Genomic DNA, 18,259 nt, shown 5'->3' with positions numbered 1-18,259 from the left:
CCATCAGCCACTCCTTGGAAACCCTATGGGGCAGTTCTACTCTGTCCTATAGGGTCACTATGAGTCGGAATCAACTCCACGGCAATGAGTTTGGTTTTGGGTTTTATAATGCAGAGATGTCAGATTCAAAACACCAGGAAATACCTGCGTACTTTTTTTTTTACTGTAATTTTTGCCACCTGGGGAACCCAATAAGCTACCACTGTTTTTAGTAATATGAACTATTTCTAGTACCATAAATTCTGATTTGATAACTTCTTAGTCATCAGCTTTGTTAGCTGCAGGAATCAATTGGTCATGTCCAATTTCATAGGTAGATAAATCCTGTTCTTCTGTTTAGTTTTGTTATTAAAAATTACACTGAAATTAAAGATCTCTCTTCAGAGCAAGTAACCTGGTGGGTTGGCATGGCAAGTGGATAGTTCTTCCCTGGGCCTCTTTGCCAACTAATAGCTACTTTTCAGATTAAATGCAAACATTTTATCAGGGAAATATATATGTTGTATATGTTCATATTTTTATATATTACATATTATGAGTATATTAGAAACCCTGGTGGCACAACAGTTAAACACTCGTTGTTAACCAAAAGGTTGGTAGTTAGAACCCATCCAGCAGCTCTGCAGGAGAAAGACCTGCCATCTGCTTCCATAAAGATTACATCCAAGAAAACCTGTGGGGCAGTTCTACTGTCATATAAGGTGGCTATGAGTCGAAATCAACTTGACAGCACCCAACAACAACATTATGTATATATAAATTATACTATGTAGAATATTTATAAATTACATATAAATTATTAATAAACTTGAAAAATACTCAGCCTCTGTGGTCAGAGAAATACACATTAGAATTGAAGTATTATTTTTTAATTACCAAAATGCAAAAATTTCAAAGATTTATAATACCTTCTTTTGGCAAAGGTGTGGGGAAACCATTATTCTCATATACTGTAGATGAGAATATAAATGGATACAGCTACTTAAATGGCAGTTTAAATCTATAAGATTAACATGGCATTTCTGCTTCTGGATGCCTGAAATATTCATACATTCAGCAAACATACTCAGAAGCACTGCATGTATTAGTACTGTTGGCAGTAGTACAAAATCAGCAATAATTTAAATGTCCAATAGAGAAATAGTTAAATAAACTATAACCAGTTAATCAGTTGCCATCAAGCCGATTCCCACTCACGGTGACCATGTGTGTCAGAGTACATCTATGCTCCACAGGGTTTTCAATGGCTGATTTTTCGGAAGTAGATCACCAGACTTTTTCTTCCGAGGTGCCTCTGGGTGGACTTGAACCTCCAAACTTTCAGTTAGCAGCTTAGCACATTTACCATTTTGCACCACCCAGAGACTCCAAATAAACTATACCCGCTGCCGCTGAGTCAGTTCTGACTCATAGCAACCCTATGAGACAAGAGTAGAACTGCCCCGTAGGGTTTCCAGGGAGCGGCTGGTGGATTCAAACTGCCGACCTTTGGGTTAGCAGCTGAGCTCTTAACCGCTGTGCCACCAGGGCTCCTACATAAACTACAGTACATTTAAATTATTTAGCAAGTCATAGAATAAAAATGTCTGTGAACTAACATAGAAAGATCTCTAAGTCACATTATAAATCAAGTTGCAGAACAATACATATAGAATGATCTCATTTATCTTGTTAAAACCTGCATTTTATATGTATGTTTATAGATTAAAAAAAAGTCTACAGGGATACACACCAAACTGTTGGCAGTAGTTATCTCTAGGAAAAAGTAGGTTTGGGGTAGGAATGTGAAAGGGGCTTTTTATCTTTTATGTTAAGTTCTTTGAATCTTTGTTTAATGAAGAACACACACACATTGTATACATTTTTTTAAATTTAAAAAATGTTTAACAAATCCCAGATCAGTTTTTCTCAAAATGCAAAAATACTACTATTCTCATTATAGCTAATTAAATTATGTAATCCTTTCAGAATACAGCGATATATTTAGATGGGTGTTTAATAAATCAAATATGAGGATGATGAAAGAAGAAAAAACTGTATTTCCTGTGTTCAGATGACCTAAAACTGCCATTTTGGAAAACAAAATGGCCAGCAGTCTGGGTTCTGTACGTGAAAAAGATAAAGGCTTCTCAGCTTTCAAATATATTTTATCTTTTGTAAATAAATCCTATTCACTCCTAGGAGAACCACTAGCCACGTGAAGGATAAAAATCTTATAGACAAGAATCCAAAGAGTTCAGCTACATAGTGTGTGCCAGAAAGCCAGTTACAAGTTCCTTAGGATCCTGGACAAACTACTAGAATCTTAAACTAGCAGTCCAGAAAATTCTAAGCCGCCTTCTGTAAGGTATTTCTATCTTTCATGGTGCACCCATAGAGATGTTTGTCCCTATACTCGTACGATACTCTTAACTTTCAGTATTTGGGGAATACAGCATTGTTAGGCCAGTAGAGGAGAGAATATAGGTTTTCAGATCATTACCTACATTTAAATTCTGCCTCATCTTAGACAAGTTACTTGATTTTTTTAAGAGTTTCCATGTCCTAATTCTGTAAAGATTGTTGTTGTTTGGTGCCATCGGGTCAGTTCTGACTCGTAGTGACCCTGTGTACAACAGAATGAAAGGCTGCCCAGTCCTGCACCATCCTCACAATCATTGCTGCCTAGGAAACCTACTGTGTCCCACGGGGCCACTATGAGTCAGAATCAACTGTATGGCACCTAACAACAACAGTCTCTAAGATAAAGAGTAATAGTTACCTATCTGTGTCCTCATCTCTAAGATACAGAGTAATATCTGCCTTCCTGGGATGTCAGAAAGATTGGCAATAATGTATATAAAGCATCTCTAACAATGATCTATCTAAAAGTGATTATCAAGAGTCTGACACAGGTATGGCAAGTTTTTGTTATAGGATAGTATTCATGGATTCTATCAAGCAATCTCTAGAATATATCTTCGAAGGAGAACAAGTCTCTTTCATACAATACATACATGCATACCATATGCCTGGGAAAGACCCAATCTCTGGTTTTTATTCCCTCCCATTTTCTCTTTTCCTCTTCCCACTCTTTGCTTTCAGAAGGCCCTTCCTTAAGCCCTAAGTTTTTTTTTGTACACAGTCCCTGCAGCTTATGAGTTGGGTTGTGTTTTGTCTTCTTTGTAAAATTGTTAGCATTTGCCAGAGCTTTTCTGTTTCTTGATAGAGTTCTCCATTTTTTCCCCCCAGATGTCTCTTTTTATTAATTGACTTATATTTGGGACAGATCAGTTTGCTGGTGATAGGAAAATATTGAAAAACACAGCAAATATAAAACAAGCTAAATAAGCAGCAATTGCTATCCAAAACCTTGGATCTTTCAGCAGTGCCTTATCAAAGCAGCTAAACACAGTGTATCCTATCGACATTCCAGCGAATCCACCTGCAATGTGGGCTGCAAAAGACACCTTTGGAGAAAAAGAAAAAATAGAAACAAGTGAATAAAATGCTAATTGCATATTTCAGTTGCATCTCTCTTGACTCAAACACAAATACCATCAGAGTCGAACAAAAGTCTTAAAAGTCTGGAGAACTAGTGGGTAAGGCAAAAGAGACAGAAAAGTCCATGTACACAGAGAGGTGTTCTAAAACATGCAAAGCCAAAAAATGTTATTTTCACCCACTCTCTGAGTAGACAAGACAGAGCCATTGTTTCTTCTTCTTCTTGGTCATCATTGCATTTAGGATGGCTCTTTATAATGCCACCCAAGGAGTAGTTGAGTTGCCATGAGGGATCGCCATAGGAACATAGTCTGATCCCACATAAATGGGATGTCAGAATTAAAACACAAGTAATATCTACATACAAATACTCAACAGAAACTACCAAATTCAAAGACGAATTCTGGCAAAACTAGAAATCTGTGTCAGTTTTCTTTATACACCCACTCCTCACTTATCTGCATGGTTAGGTTCCAAAGACCAGGTCGTTACACAAAAATCGGTATTATGTGACAATGGAGGATTTTTCTTTTCCTGTTTTCAGGCGTCCATTTGTCCAATTTTTTTAATTTAGAAAATATGATCATAGAAATAATAATAGCTAATAAGATATACTGATGTGTTCATCACTGTGACAAGTCCAGTTATAGATTATTCCTCTGCAGAAAACAGGAGGCTTGGAGGAGACAAAGCTGGATAAAGCCGGGCTGTGTGACTAGAGGGCCTACGGCTTAACCACTTCACCTTCCTCCTGTGCTGGGTCAGAGCTTTCCTTGCAGAGCTGCCTCCAGGGCTCTACTCCCACCCCTGCAAGCCTGCTCTGCCCTCCAGGCCTGGCTAGTCACCAAGGCTCAGGGCTTCCTGTGAGAGCGCTGGGATCCTGGCTGTGCACCCGACCCCACGGAGGTGGTAGTTTCAGGCCCAGTTCGCCTCACTTTGGGATGTCAATAAACTCACATGCATTTCTTTCAAACACCCTCTCCGATGCCTCGTATTTTTCTCCCCACCCCACAGCAATTTTGTGCTGCAGGGCCTCAGGCAGCATAGCAGCTGGGAACTGAGAACAGGCACCTGCTGGCTCAGTTCTGCCTGTGTATCCACCCAGATGCTGTGGCCACAGAGGAGGCTGGCTCTGAGTGGCAGCTAGACTCAGCACCCTCACCAGCAGAAGGGATCGGAGGGTGCAGGGCAGCGGGGAGACCCTCCTCAAGGGAGGGGAGGCTCCACAGCTGTTGCTCCCATGCCTACTGCCTCCTTAATGCACAAAATAATTGGATAGTAGATTTTTTTACTATTGTCATAAATGCGAAATGTGGGATAACAAGATAGTCAATAAGTGAGGAGTAGGTATATTGTAAATTCATCTGGACCCAGATTACCATTGCTGTTTTCCAAGCTGGTTATTCTTCTCTGTGGACAGTAAAATCCCTACTCTCCTGTTTTGTAATAGTTACCAGTATGGCAGGTACTGAGAAGTAGAGCCCATTGTCAGGGCTATGAGAAAGTTCAGAAGAATAATCCAAAAGTCTGATTTCCCTAGCAATTTTCTTAACTTCCAAATGGAAATTTGCCCAGAGTAAATTTTTTTACAGAGTTTAAAAAAAAAAAAAAATCAGTTGTTGAGTAGATTTCAACTCATGGTGACCCCACATGTGTCAGAGTAGAACTCTGCTCCACAGGGTTTTCAGTGGCTGATTTTTGAGTAGATTGCCAGGCCTGTCTTCTAAGGCACCTCTGGATGGACTCAAACCACCAACCTTTCAGTTAGCAGCCGAGCACATTAACCTTTTACACCCTCCAGGGAGTCCAAATCACAGAGGATTTGTCCCTGTTTGATGACGCTTTTTATCTATTGATAACAAATTTTCATTAAAAAAAAAAAACGAACTCACCGGTGACCTGTTTTCAGGGACAAAGAATCTTCTGTAGAGAGCAAATCCCATATCTGATGCAACTAGAAGGAAGAACAACCTGATGAAGCCCCAGTATTTCCACAACAGTGAGCCAAACGTTTTTTGTTCCTCTCTAACAATAACACCTAACATTTATTGAGACTCGCTCTGTGCCAGGTGCTGGTCCAAGAGTTTCACATGTATTAACTCATTAATCTTCACAACAACTCCCATGAAATAGGTACTGTCATTATCCCGTTTTACAGATTTATTCATCCAACAAGTACTTATTGATTGTCTTCTATGTGCCAGGCACTGTTCTAGGTGGTAGAGATAAAGCAATGAATAGATCAGACAAATAGCCTTGCCTGATGGCGCTAGCTGATGGTCTAGATGAGGAAGGCAAACAAATAAGTAAAATATACAGTATGTTAAATGGTGCTAAGTGCTATGGAGAAGATATAAAACTAAGAAAGAGAATTGGGAATGCCAGGAGTAGGGTGTCATTTTTAATAGGATGATCAGGGAGGATCTCACTAAGAATATGATAGTTGCTGGAGATAAGGGAGCAAAACCAAAACCAAACCAGTTGCCATGGAGTTGATTCCAACTTTTCATTTTCAGTGGCTGACTTTTCCGAAATAGATCGCCAGGGCTTTCTTCCAAGGTGCTTCTAGGTGAACTCGAACCTCCAAACTTTTGGCTAGCAGCTGAGCACGTTAACCATTTGCACCAGCCAGGACTCCTATAACGGAGCAGGCAATGCTGATATTTGAGGTAAGAATCTTCCAGGCAGAGGGAAGAGCAAGTACAAGGTCCCTAAGGCAGGAATGTGCCTGGGGTGTTTGAGGAACACCAGAGCAGTTTATCTGGCTAGAGCAGTGGTTTTCAGAGTGTGGTCACCCCAAGACCAGCAGCATCAGCGTCACCTGGGAACTTAGAAATGAAAATTCTCAAGCCTCACCCCCAGACCTGTGGAACCAGAAACTAAGGTAGGAATAAGCTTATTTTAACAAGCCATCCAGATAATTTGGAAGCCCTGGTGGCATAGTGGTTAAGAGCTACAGCTGCTAACCAAAAGTTCAGCAGTTTGAATCCACCAGGCGCTCCTTGGAAACCATATGGGGCAGTTCTACTCTACCCTAGATGGTAGCTATGAGTAGCTATGAGTTGGAATCAACTTGACGGCAACGGGTTTGGTTTTTTCTCTCCCCGCCCCCACCACCCCTGGTAATGGACTGGAGTGAGGGGTAAAATGGTAGGTGATGAGGTAAGATGGGTAGCTGGGGACAGATCATGTGGGGACCTTATGGCCATTGTACGCATTTTGGCTTTTATTCTGCATGGAAGCCTTTGAAGGATTTTGAGCACAGGAGTAACATGATCTGACTTATGTTTTTAAAAAGATTATTCTGGCTGCTATATAGGAAATAGACTCAAAGGGAGCAAGGATAGGAACAGGGAGACCAGTTAGGATATTAATACTATTGCAGCAATCCAAGTGAGGAATGATGGTGGCATCTTACACATAAACCAAGACACAGAGATTAAGTACTTGCCCTAGGCTGCACAGCAGAGAGGCAGAGGTGGGATTTGAACTTTAAGCAGTCTGGTTGCAGAGGCTCTACTCTTCATCCACCACAGTAACTGCCTCTAACTACTGCCAGGAGCACTGAACATAGGCCATGAAAGGAAATGAGTCACATGCTCCGGTGGGATAGTGAGAACCAGAATTTAGGCATTCTTCAAATAAGTCAGATCTGTACTGCAAAAGGAAGTTCCGGGTTTCTTGGCCTAGAACTCTGTCCTGTGCATGCAGGCCCCTTGGACACATCTCATGCAGCCATCGTTTCCACACCATCCCCCAATTCCCTCTGCTCTACTTAGTGAGCCACAGTGTCCTAGGAGATGTAAAGACCTAGTCCTTGCCTTTGGGAAAACAGCATCAGTACCATGTGCTCTGGCTATTTTACTTTTCAGTACTGTATTGATGTTGAAGTCACTGGACAGAAATTGAGGTTGAGGGAATATTCAATATTAATTTAATTGTAAATGACTGTTACACAAAGTGCTCGATAAATGTGACTGTACTATATTTTAAACCATTGTTTGCATTTCCTGGTCCAGTGTACATAATACACAAATGTAGGACTATGAAAGTAGAAGGAAACCACTGCCAAAGAGCAGAGCTGCCTTCCTGGAAGAATTACTTTGGTCTCATCTAGCTGTTCCACAGTAGGAGGCCCCCTCTCAGAAACATCTTTATCTAAGATACTCCACTGGTCTCACCCCTGCGGGAGCAAGGGAGAATTAAGAAAACCAAAGACACAAGGGAAAGATTAGTCCAAAGAACTAATAATGGACCACAACTACCACAGCCTCCACCAGACTGAGTCCAGTACAACTAGACGGTGCCCGGCTACCACCACTGACTGCTCTGACAGAGATCACAATAGAGGGTCCCAGACAGCTGGAGAAAAATGTAGAACAAAATTCTAACTCACAAAAACTGGCCCGACAGAGACTGGAGAAACCCCGAGAGTATGGCCCCCAGACACCCTTTTAGCTCAGTAATGAAGTCACTCCCGAGGTTCACCCTTCAGCCAAAGATTAGACAGCCCCATAAAACGAAACAAGCCTGTAGTGGCACACCAGCCCAGGGGCAAGGATGAGAAGGCAAGAGGGGACAGGAAAGCTGGTAATAGGGAACCCAAGATCGAGAAGGGAGAGTGTTGACATGTCATGAGGTGGTAATCAATGTCGCAAAACAACATGTGTACTAACTGTTTAATGAGAAGCCAGTTTGTTCTGTAAACCTTCCTCTAAAGTACAATTTAAAAAGTTTGCTATCACAAAAAAAAAAAAAAAAAAACTTTGTAACCATTAACATGTCAGTTTCTCCACCCCATTTCTCTCTTATCTTGTCTCCCTCCTAAGCATCTCTGCCTGATTCTTTCTGCTTCCTGGGAGAGTTTGCTTCTGAGTTGTTATAGCCTCTAAAATGAGACATGACTTCGCATCTCAAAAGAAGCCTGTATTCCAATGAACCAAATCATTTTCCTCACTAAAAATCTGAGCCCCCATTATTTGGTTGAGCTTAAAGGTAGTAAGCTTCAATGCATACCAAAGTAATATAGTTGAACTTTTAACTTTATTATTTTCATGATAATGCATATTTATTATGTAATAAAAAGAGGGAACATAAAAGGTTTAAAAAAATGGATTTTTAAATTGTCCTTTATCCCGTCTGTCATGGATTGAATTGTGTCCTCCAGAAATATGTATATCAATTTGGCTAGGCCATGATTCCCAGCATCGTGTGATTTTTCCACCATTTTGTCATTTGATGTGATTTTCCTGTATGTTGTAAATCTTGCCTCTGTGATGTTAATGAGGTGGGATAGGTGGCAGTTATGTTAATGAGGTAGGACTCAATCTATAAGATTGGATTGTGTCTTGAGCCAATCCCTTTTGAAATATAAAAGAGGAGCGAGCAGAGAGATGGGGACCTCATACCACTAAGAAAGCAGCACGGGGATCAGAGCACAACCTTTGGACCCAGGGCTCCTGCACTCCTAGTCCAGGGGAAGATTGATAACAAGGACCTTCCTCTAGAGCTGACAGAGAAAGCCTTCCCCTGTAGTTGACGTCCTGAATTTGGACTTCGAGCCGGCTAGACTGTGACAAAATAAATTTCTCCTTGTTAAAGCCATCCACTTGTGGTATTTCTGTTATGGCAGCACTAGATAACTAAGACACCATCCCAGAGAAAACTTAACATTTTTGCATAATTCATTGCATCAATCTTTCCCTATGTGTTTTTAAACATAACTCAGATATTACTATATATAAAATTTTCACCATAGCATCATATTTAAGGCTTTTTTTCCTCAATCAGTAAAAATCCTTTGTAAACATTTTTTAAAAATAAAAGGGCTCTTCTTTTATGAGAGTTACCTTTATACAGATTTTTTTTTAAGAATGAAAATGTGAGATTTCCTACCTTTTGCCAAAGAGAAACTCAGTTATGTAATTACAAAATAACATCCAACAAATAATGCTTTGGTGAAAGAAGGTCCTTAAGGCTAATTGTCCCTCATAAGTAAGAATAATATTTACTATTTAGGGAAAGAAAAACAAACTATGTTTTTCCAAGGAAAAGTGTTTAAAATAAAAATGTATTTGTATTTCTTAATTTGTTTTTTATTAGTCTGGAGTGTATTGTAACTCTTCTCATTTTCAATAGTAGGTAAACCAAGCCAAAGAACTTTTAGAAATGACATGTGCCAAGAAGTGGGGAAGATTCATGTTAGCATACGGTACGTACTTTTAAGATGTTTGCAGAATGTAATAAAAGCACATCATTCAGTGATTTTATTACTTCCCTCAAGAATGAATATTACATAAATTGTATTTGGAGATACCATGTAAAGAGGAAACGGCTTTTTTTTTTTTCACTCCAATATTGAGAATAAAGAAGGGTAGTAAAAACATTTCCCCTGTAAGGGATTGAGGCTTATTTTCATCATTACCTAAAAGAAGCAGATTGGCTGAAGACCCAGGTAACATGTATAATAGCATTGTTTTTGGTCAGAGAATTTGTCGCTTGGTTCTGGTTGTGACTGTCAGCAACTCAGGTGGCAGCTGTGATCACACGGCAACTCTCCTAGCTCCCTTCTCTGCTGACAATTGTCCCTTCTCTGACTTCTCGTGGAGAAAATAAATTGTCTACAGTGTAGTATAGACTAAAAGCAAGTGAATTATTTTATCTCAGAATGAAATATTGGTGTTTTTATAGTTAAATTGTTCATAAACTAAATTTAGTCTCTTTACTCAGAGGTAGTAGTTGTTCCTGTTTCCATAATGTGAATAATTGAACTCCTGATACCAGTTAGCAGAATCATTTTTTTCTTATCTTGTGGACAGGCAAAATCTTAAGTTTCATCACAGGTCAGCTCTGTCTCAGCATTCAAGACCATCCACAGTCTGATCCCAGGAGCTGCCCTTATCCCCACACCCTCTGTGTGGACAAGCTTCAGCTGGAGCAGGTTGGTGAGCACGCTTAACTACTCCTGCCTTTCCTCTTGTTTTTTTCTGCCTTGGACTCAGCTAAAATTCCACCTCCTGTCCAGATTGAACACTTTTCCTAAACTCATTTACCATGTAATTCTGTGCTGTAATTCTTGGAGATTTCAAAAGCCGCGTTAGTCATCCTCCCAGTTCCCTGGCCTCTGAGTTCCTTGATGTCCTCTCTCTCGTCTTCAATCCCCAGCCACCACTCCATGCTTTATCGCATATCTTGTCATTACCAGTAATTGCACCACCTTCCAAAAATCTCAAATTTCAAGGCCCCAAGTTTGTCTACTGGTTGACTCCCTCTAGTATACCACATTTGTCTTGATGCCACCTGTGGCCCATTGATCCCCTCACCTTTTCATCGTCCCTCTCACCTCCCGCATGTCCTCACTTCTCTCTGTAACCATGGTCCATCAGTCTGTTTACTGCCTTGCATACATTCACAGCTCCCTTACTCTTCTCTCCATCATAAAAAAACCAAACCAGTCACCCTCAAGCCAATCCGATTCATGGCAACCCCATGAGTGTCAGAGTAGAACTGTGCTCCATAGGGCTTTCAATGGCTGATATTTTGGAAGTAGATCATGAGACCGTTCTTCCCAGGTACCTCTGGGTGGACTCAAACCTCCAACCTTTCAGTTAGCAGCCTAACAGATTAACCATTTGCATGACCCAGGGACTCCATAATTCTCACCTATAAAAACCCACCAAAAAAAAAACCATTGCCATCGAGTCAATTCTAGTTCATAAGAACCCTATAAGACAGAGTAGAGCTTCCCCATAGAGTTTCCAATGCTGTAAATGTTTACATAAGGAGACTGCCACATCTTTCTCCTGTGGAACAGCTGGTGGGAAAACCCCAACCCTAGTTAATCACACTCTCCACCTATTCCAGTCTTACACCCACACAGTTGAATATGGCAGAAGAGAAACACACAACCATGTTTACTGTCCTCGCTTGAAATCTGTTACCACTAACTTTAATCTGCTACATTTCCATTGTCCATTCCCTTTTTCCACCCTCCTAGATGACTACTTCATACATTTTCCTCTCTCTACAAATCTCCCCCACCTTACTTGTTACCAATTGCACTAAGAAAATAGAAGTAGTGAGAAGAATTCCATAAGCTGTTATCACCATGTATTCTATCTCTTGTATCCATACCATACAATCTGCCTTCCCTCCTGTTACTATGAATGACTTGAATGAGCTGTTTTGCTCCTGTCTAAGGCTAACCCCTTCTCTTATGTGTAGGCTCCAGCTCTCTCTCTCACTCATGGAGAGAGCTCCAGCAATTGTCTCCAATATCATCAGTTTTTCCCCTCACTGTTAGATCACTACCATCAACATACAAGCAAACTAAATTTCTCCAATCTGAAAAAAAAAAAAAAAAAAGCAAAAACAACCCTCTTTTGACCCCCATATCATCCACTGCTTCTCTGGTCCCCTTTGCACAAAACCCCTTTGAAACTTTTAAAGACTTGGGTCTGTCTGCTCTCTCCAATTCTACTCCTGCTAATCTCTCCTGAACTCACTTCACCAAAACTGTCCTTGTCATGGTCACCAATGATCAGTTTTGAGGCTTCATCTTGGACTGTCATCAGCATTTAACATAGTTGATCATTCCCTCCCTAAAAAACTTTCTTGACTTTGTGCCTAAGACACCACTACCTGTTGGTTTTTCTGCTACATAGCTGCCTGCTCCTTCTCAGTCTCTTTTGTAGGTACTTCCCCATCTTCCCTAACCTCTAAGTATAGGACTCAGTCTTCAATCCTCAGACCTTTTATCTTCTATATTCTCATTGTCCAGGTGCTCTCTTTCAGTCTCATGGCTTTAGAAACCATCTACAGGCTGACTATTCCCAATTCTATATCTCTTACCCAGACCTTTCTGCTGAACTCACTGTCCAACATGTGAGACCATACCCTACTCTGTATCTCCATATTGATCTCTAAGCATCTCAGACTCAACCTAGTCAAACTTCTGGTTTCCTCCCAAAAACTTTGTTCCTCTCCATCTCAAAAAAATGGCAACTCTGTGTTTCCAGTTGCTCGGGCCAAAATTCTTAGTCACTCTTAACGCCTCTCTTTCTTTCCCACACCACATCTCACCTCACTTCTCACCACCACCGCTAACACCCTGTGCCAGGCAACTGTATCTTGCCTGGATTTTTGCAGTATCCTCCTGGCTAGTCTCCCTGCTTCCATTCTTGTTCATCACCACACGCAGGGGTTGGACAGTGTCGTATCACTCAATTTTATTTTCTGATTTCCTTTTTGTGGAAGTCTAATAACTTTTCATTAGTGGATGAGGGAACATTTGAAGAAAGAAAATCCCAAAACAAAGGCCCTGGAGATGGAGGTTTCAGTCCTTCTTATCAAAGGGATTGCTTTGACATTCACTTCTCCCTTTTCCTGTTCTATCTCCTGTGATAGATGTTTTAGAGTAAATTTTAAAGAACTAGGATTTTCTTGTGCAACAGGATAAAAAGGCTCACAGGAGGCTCTTCTTGAGCTAGTGGCATGACTGTTAATCATCAACCTCATATTCCTCTGCAACTTAAAACCACCTCAGACCCCCCAGGAGTCTACCTACAGCCTACTCTAGATGAGCCTGAATCTGGAACCACTTCTCATGTGTTTTGGTGACAGCAAATGGTTATAGTACTGGCATTGCATGACTCCTGGGGAAAGCCACCATATTTTTTCACATTCTGGATTAGTGCTGAGCCATCAACAGATGGGTCTTCAACAGACTCTCTCTGATTGCAGGTTCATGGGAAACTATGGTTAATACATATGACTAGTTATTAAATTTCAGTTTAGCCCCTAGTCCCACCTGCCAACCTCCTTTCCCACCCAACCATCACTGATGCTAAAACAAAGTGAATGGTTTACGTTTTAGTTTGAATATGAGGAAGGATATGGAGGAGCCAACAAAACATGAATTAAAAATGAGAGAAATTTGCATTTAGATTTGTTATTCTTATAGAAGTTTACTGTTATAAAAGTTTCTCTTGATAAAGAATATTTAAAATATAAACATTGGGAAAACTTTTTTTTTTTTTTTTTTTTTACTTGAACTAGGGGTAATAGCAATGAATTGGGAATCAGAATAACTGGCTTCTAGTCCCAGTTCAACAGAAATTAGTTGACATGCTTTCTACGTCCTTTTTTTTTCTGTTTTTAAATCTGAAAATTGAGAAATCAAGGAAGAAGATAGATTAAATCAGTGGTTTCCAAGCTGTATCAAATACTGTAACCCCTATAAATTCCTGTATATAAAATATAAGTGAAGCTATTGTGGTTGAAGTGGAGGGGGTGCCTAGAGCTCTACTCTCCTGGCTTCCCCCACTCCAGAAAGAGAAAACAAAAGCATGTGTCAATGAAGTACCTCTAAGAACCAACCATGATGATCTGTGAAAGCACTTCCATTTATACCTGTTTGCTTGGAGCTATGGAGCCAATGATTCTTTCTGACTCCATGCTAGCAGTCATCCTATAGGTTAGTGTTTTGGAAATGTGAAAAGGCTCTCTGAAGATTGAACTGATAAAATTGAAAGTGTCCACAAAGCACACTTACTTATAAGGATGATGATCAGTAGTCTGGCAATTCCTAAGGCAGGAATCATTTCTTGGAAATTCTTGCAAAGAGAAAAATAGTAATAATATAAGTTATCAGTTGGCAAATGAAACATCAACTCTACTTCGTCTTCATCTGCTTTTTCATTTAGTTTGAAGAGTTAAATATCTGCAAAACAAAGCACTGGTAACAGCCCAGTTTTCAGATGTATTTGGGAGGTTCAAGGTGTACTTTTGAGAACAGATGAAACATGATGTTTAATTTCATCATATAAACCAGATACAATTTTACTAGCCTGATACAATCTAAATATAAGTAATATAAAATCAGTGCTTCACATGTCCATTAAAAAAAAAAAAATGTCAAACTAAGCCTGATGAAATACTTCCAAGTTTTTGGTTAGTATTCATTTGATCTTTCTTCAACCTCTTTCCCAGTAGTAGTTAGCAAAGAGTTAACTGAAATTTGAATATTACTCTAAATTTTTTTTCAAAAACATTTAAAATGTTCGTCAAAAAACACTTTGATTTTAACTTTGAAGAGTCTCAGTCCAGCTTGCAATACCCCAATGTATCACCAGAGAACTTTTGAGTCAGAAAGACATTTCTCCTTCAACTGATTGAGCTACTGCTCCCTTCCCTTTAAATTTATTAACTCTATTTCTAAGGAATAAAGATGCTAGAATAGCCATGTTTATTCTAAATCAGTTATTTTCGAACTTTTATGACCATGACCCACAGTAAGAAATAATTTATGTAACAGCCCACTACGCACATAAATCAAGCAGTACTTACCCTTATTATACGTGCTACACACTGTTTTTTGTTTTTCTTTTAAGTTTTGGTCACAACCCCCTAAACTGAATTCACAACCACCAATAGGTTGCCCGTGGGGTCACCATGGGTCAGGGGCCCACTGGAAGGCAGCTAACAGCAATAGGCTGCAACCCATAGTTTGGAACACACTTTTCTTTTTTATTTTTTCCCATACAAAAATTTATACATACATTGTTATGTGACTCTAATTGCTCTCCCCATACTGTGACAGCACATTCCTCCTTTCCACCCCTAATTCCCCACGTCCATTCAACCAGCTCCTAACCTTCTCTGCCTTCCCATCTCACCTCCAGACAGAAGCTGCCCGTTTAGTCTCTTGTATCTACTTGAGCTAAGAGACACACTCCTCATAAATACCACTTTATGTCCCACAATCCAGTCCAATCCCTGTCTGAAGAGTTGGTCTCAGAAATTGTTTTAGTTCTGAGTTAATAGAGAATCCAGGGGCCATGCTTTCTGGGGTTCCTCCAGTCTCAGACCATTAAGTCTGGTCTTCTTACTAGAATTTGAGTTCTGCACCCCACCTTTCTTCTGCTCCATCTGGGACTCTCTGTTGTGTTCCCTGTCAGGGCAGTCATTGGTGGTAGCCAGGCACCATCTAGTTCTTCTGGTCTCAGGCTGATGAAGTCTCTGGTTTATGTTGCCCTTTCTATCTCTTGGGCTACTACTTTCCTTGTGTCTTTGGTGTTCTTCATTCTCCTTTACTCCAGGTGGTTGGCACCAGTTGATGCATCTTAGATGGCCACTTGCAAGTTTTTAAGACCCCAGACACCACTCACCAAAGTAGGCTGCAGAACATTTTCTTCATAAGCTTCGTTATGCCAGCTGACCTAGATGTCCCCTGAAAGCATGGTCCCCAGACTTCTACGCCTGCTACTGTGTCCCTCAAAGTGTTTGATTGTATTCAGGAAACTTTTTTAGCTTTGGTTTAGTCCGGTTGTGCTGACTTCCCCTGTAGTGTGTGCTGTCCTTCCCTTCACCTAAGATAATTCTTATCTACTATCTAGTTAGTAAATAACCCTCACCCTCCCTCCCCACCATCGTAGCCATCAAAGAATGTTTTCTTCTGTGTTTAAACCTTTTCTTGAGTTCTTATAATAGTGGTCTTATACAATGTTTGTCCTTCTGTGACTGACTAAATTCACTCAGCAAAATGACCTCCAGCTTCCTCCATGTTATAAGATGTGAAAGACAGTTTTCTAAGTGACTTCTGTATTTGGAACAGTTTCTATAATTGCTTCATATCTTTCCTCCAAGAGTGTTTTTAAAGTATACCTAACTGCTAACTAAAGGGTTAAAACTAGTCAGGATTTTAGCCTGTTTCAAAAAGTGGTGGGCACTCTCACTACTATCAGTGGAAGTGTAAAATTGTGGAGACCAATTTGGCAAGTATCTATTAAAATTTAAAGTCTATCTGGTAAATCCATTTCTAGAAATTTGTCCTACAGAAAAAAAAATCACACAAATGCAAAAAAGTAAAAGAACATTCCTTACACATTGTTTGTAAATGTGAAAAGCTGGAATCACCCCAAATGTTTTTCGATGAAGGATTGGTTAAATAAATCATGATGTAGCTATACAGAGGATGCTATGGAGCAGCTGAACAGATGGAGGTGCATCTCTGTGTACTGCTATGATCAGATGATCAGGATACTCTGTTAAGATGCAGAACAGTATAAGGCTGGTGCTATTTTTGTAGTACTGGTAGGATTTTGAATGCATACCAGAAAGTATTCAAACTGGTAACAGATACTATCTTGGGGACTTTGACTTTCTATTTGTTTAATTCAGAATTTTAATTAATACTCATTACTTTTGAGATCATAGGAGCCCTGGTGGTACAGTGGTTAAAGCGATCGACTGCTAAGTAAAAGGTAGGTGGTTCGAAACCACCAGCAGCTCCAGGGGAGAATGGTGTGGCATTCAGCTTCCGTAGAGATTTATAGCCTTGGAAACCCTATGGGGTCACTATGAGTCAGAATCGACTCGACGGCAGTGAGCAGTGGGTACTTTTGAGATCAGAAAAAATAAAGATGAAATATGAAAGGAAGACTGAATGTTTGGTGCCATATCTCAGAAAAGTGGTGCTTTCTTGAGTAAATGAGTAAATACTGGTAAGTGAAGATTGTCTGAACCAAATACAGTCAATTCTCATTATTTGCGAATTCTGTATTTGAGAATTTGCCTACGCGCTAAAATTTATTTGTGACCCCAAAATCAATACTTGAGGTGTTTTTGTGGTCATTCACAAACACGCACAAAGGGGTGAAAATTTTGAGTTGTCCAACATGTACATTCCCAGCTAAGGTCAACCAAGGTGACGCTGCCTTCTTGTTTCAGCTCATTCTATAAACAAATTCCTTTTTCAGTCTATTTAGTGCCACATTTTTTGCATTTTTGTGCTTTTTCTTCGTGATTTCAGTGTTTAAAATGGCCCTAAGCATCATGCTGAAGTGCTGCTTAGTGTTCCTAAGCACAAGAAGGCTGTGATGTGCCTTATGGCAAAAATACATGTGTTAGATAAGCTTCATTCAGGCATGAGTTATAGTGCTGTTGTTCGTGAGTTCAATGATAATAAAGCGATAATATATATTAAATAAAGTGTCTTTAAACAGAAACACACATAAAGCAAGGTTATGTATTGATCAGTTGATAAAAATGTTGTTACCAGAGACTCATAAGAACCTAACGCTATATTTCCTCTAGGAGCAATGGTTCAGAACTCGCTAATTCAGTGTTCCCAGTGACTTCATAGACCATAAACCTGTTGCTGCCTAGTTGATTCTGACTCATGAAAACCCCATATGTTACAGAATAGAACTGCTCCATAGGGTGTTCTTGGCTTTAATCTTTACAGAAGCAGGTTGCATGCCTTTCTTCCATGGTGCCACTGGGTGGGTTCTAACCACCAACCTTTAGGCTAGTAGGTGAGTGTAAACCATTTGTGCCACCTAGGGGCCTTTTACAGAACCTAACTACTGCAAATAATGAGAATCAACTATACCAGTTACTGGTTTGTTTTTTTTTTTTAAAAAGCCCATAGACTCCATTTCCCAAAGGACTTCTTACCACCAAAACGTTCATAAAATAGCCTCCCATCAGAGCATAGACTCCTCCTGAAGCACCCACAAGATATTTGAGTGGATCAAAGATGGAACTGGCAAGGGACCCTAAAGAAATAAAACATAAAAGATCAGGCGTGACTATAAGAATCATGAAAGATAAATATTTCTAATCTAAGGTTAGAGTTTGGGGTGTTTGGACCATTTTCATATTAGCAAGCCACAAATTCACTGTGTCCTTTCCATACTGTAGATGTATAGCTACATGGGGTAACTACTCCAATTTTTCTGAAACATTAAATGTTCCTTAGAAAGGCAGTATAACA

The 18,259-nt window shown here is 39.9% G+C and overlaps 1 protein-coding gene and 1 long non-coding RNA gene across 2 annotated transcripts in view; one reads left to right on the top strand and one right to left on the bottom strand.

The window, feature by feature from the left end:
* Positions 1 to 18,259, top strand: part of LOC111819669 (uncharacterized) — a 31,731-nt gene that overhangs the window by 6,163 nt on the left and 7,309 nt on the right. The window contains exons 3-5 of the long non-coding RNA XR_002823251.1: positions 5,393 to 5,482; positions 9,622 to 9,694; positions 10,302 to 10,423. This is a non-coding gene — a long non-coding RNA (uncharacterized LOC111819669). The remainder of the gene's footprint in view (positions 1 to 5,392; positions 5,483 to 9,621; positions 9,695 to 10,301; positions 10,424 to 18,259) is intronic.
* Positions 2,774 to 18,259, bottom strand: part of RHBDL2 (rhomboid like 2) — a 50,006-nt gene continuing 34,520 nt past the window's right edge. Inside the window, exons 4-7 of the mRNA XM_012554314.2 lie at positions 17,941 to 18,041; positions 14,036 to 14,096; positions 5,376 to 5,437; positions 2,774 to 3,449 (exon numbers count right to left, since the gene is read on the bottom strand). Coding sequence (XP_012409768.1) covers positions 3,270 to 3,449; positions 5,376 to 5,437; positions 14,036 to 14,096; positions 17,941 to 18,041 — 404 coding nt within the window. The 3' untranslated portion in view covers positions 2,774 to 3,269. The remainder of the gene's footprint in view (positions 3,450 to 5,375; positions 5,438 to 14,035; positions 14,097 to 17,940; positions 18,042 to 18,259) is intronic.

Source organism: Trichechus manatus, unplaced genomic scaffold, assembly GCF_000243295.1.
Source record: "Trichechus manatus latirostris isolate Lorelei unplaced genomic scaffold, TriManLat1.0 scaffold00015, whole genome shotgun sequence".
Taxonomy (NCBI): domain Eukaryota; kingdom Metazoa; phylum Chordata; class Mammalia; order Sirenia; family Trichechidae; genus Trichechus; species Trichechus manatus.
The sequence above is the reverse complement of the archived record's forward strand: the minus strand, read 5'-3'. Positions and strand labels throughout refer to the sequence as shown.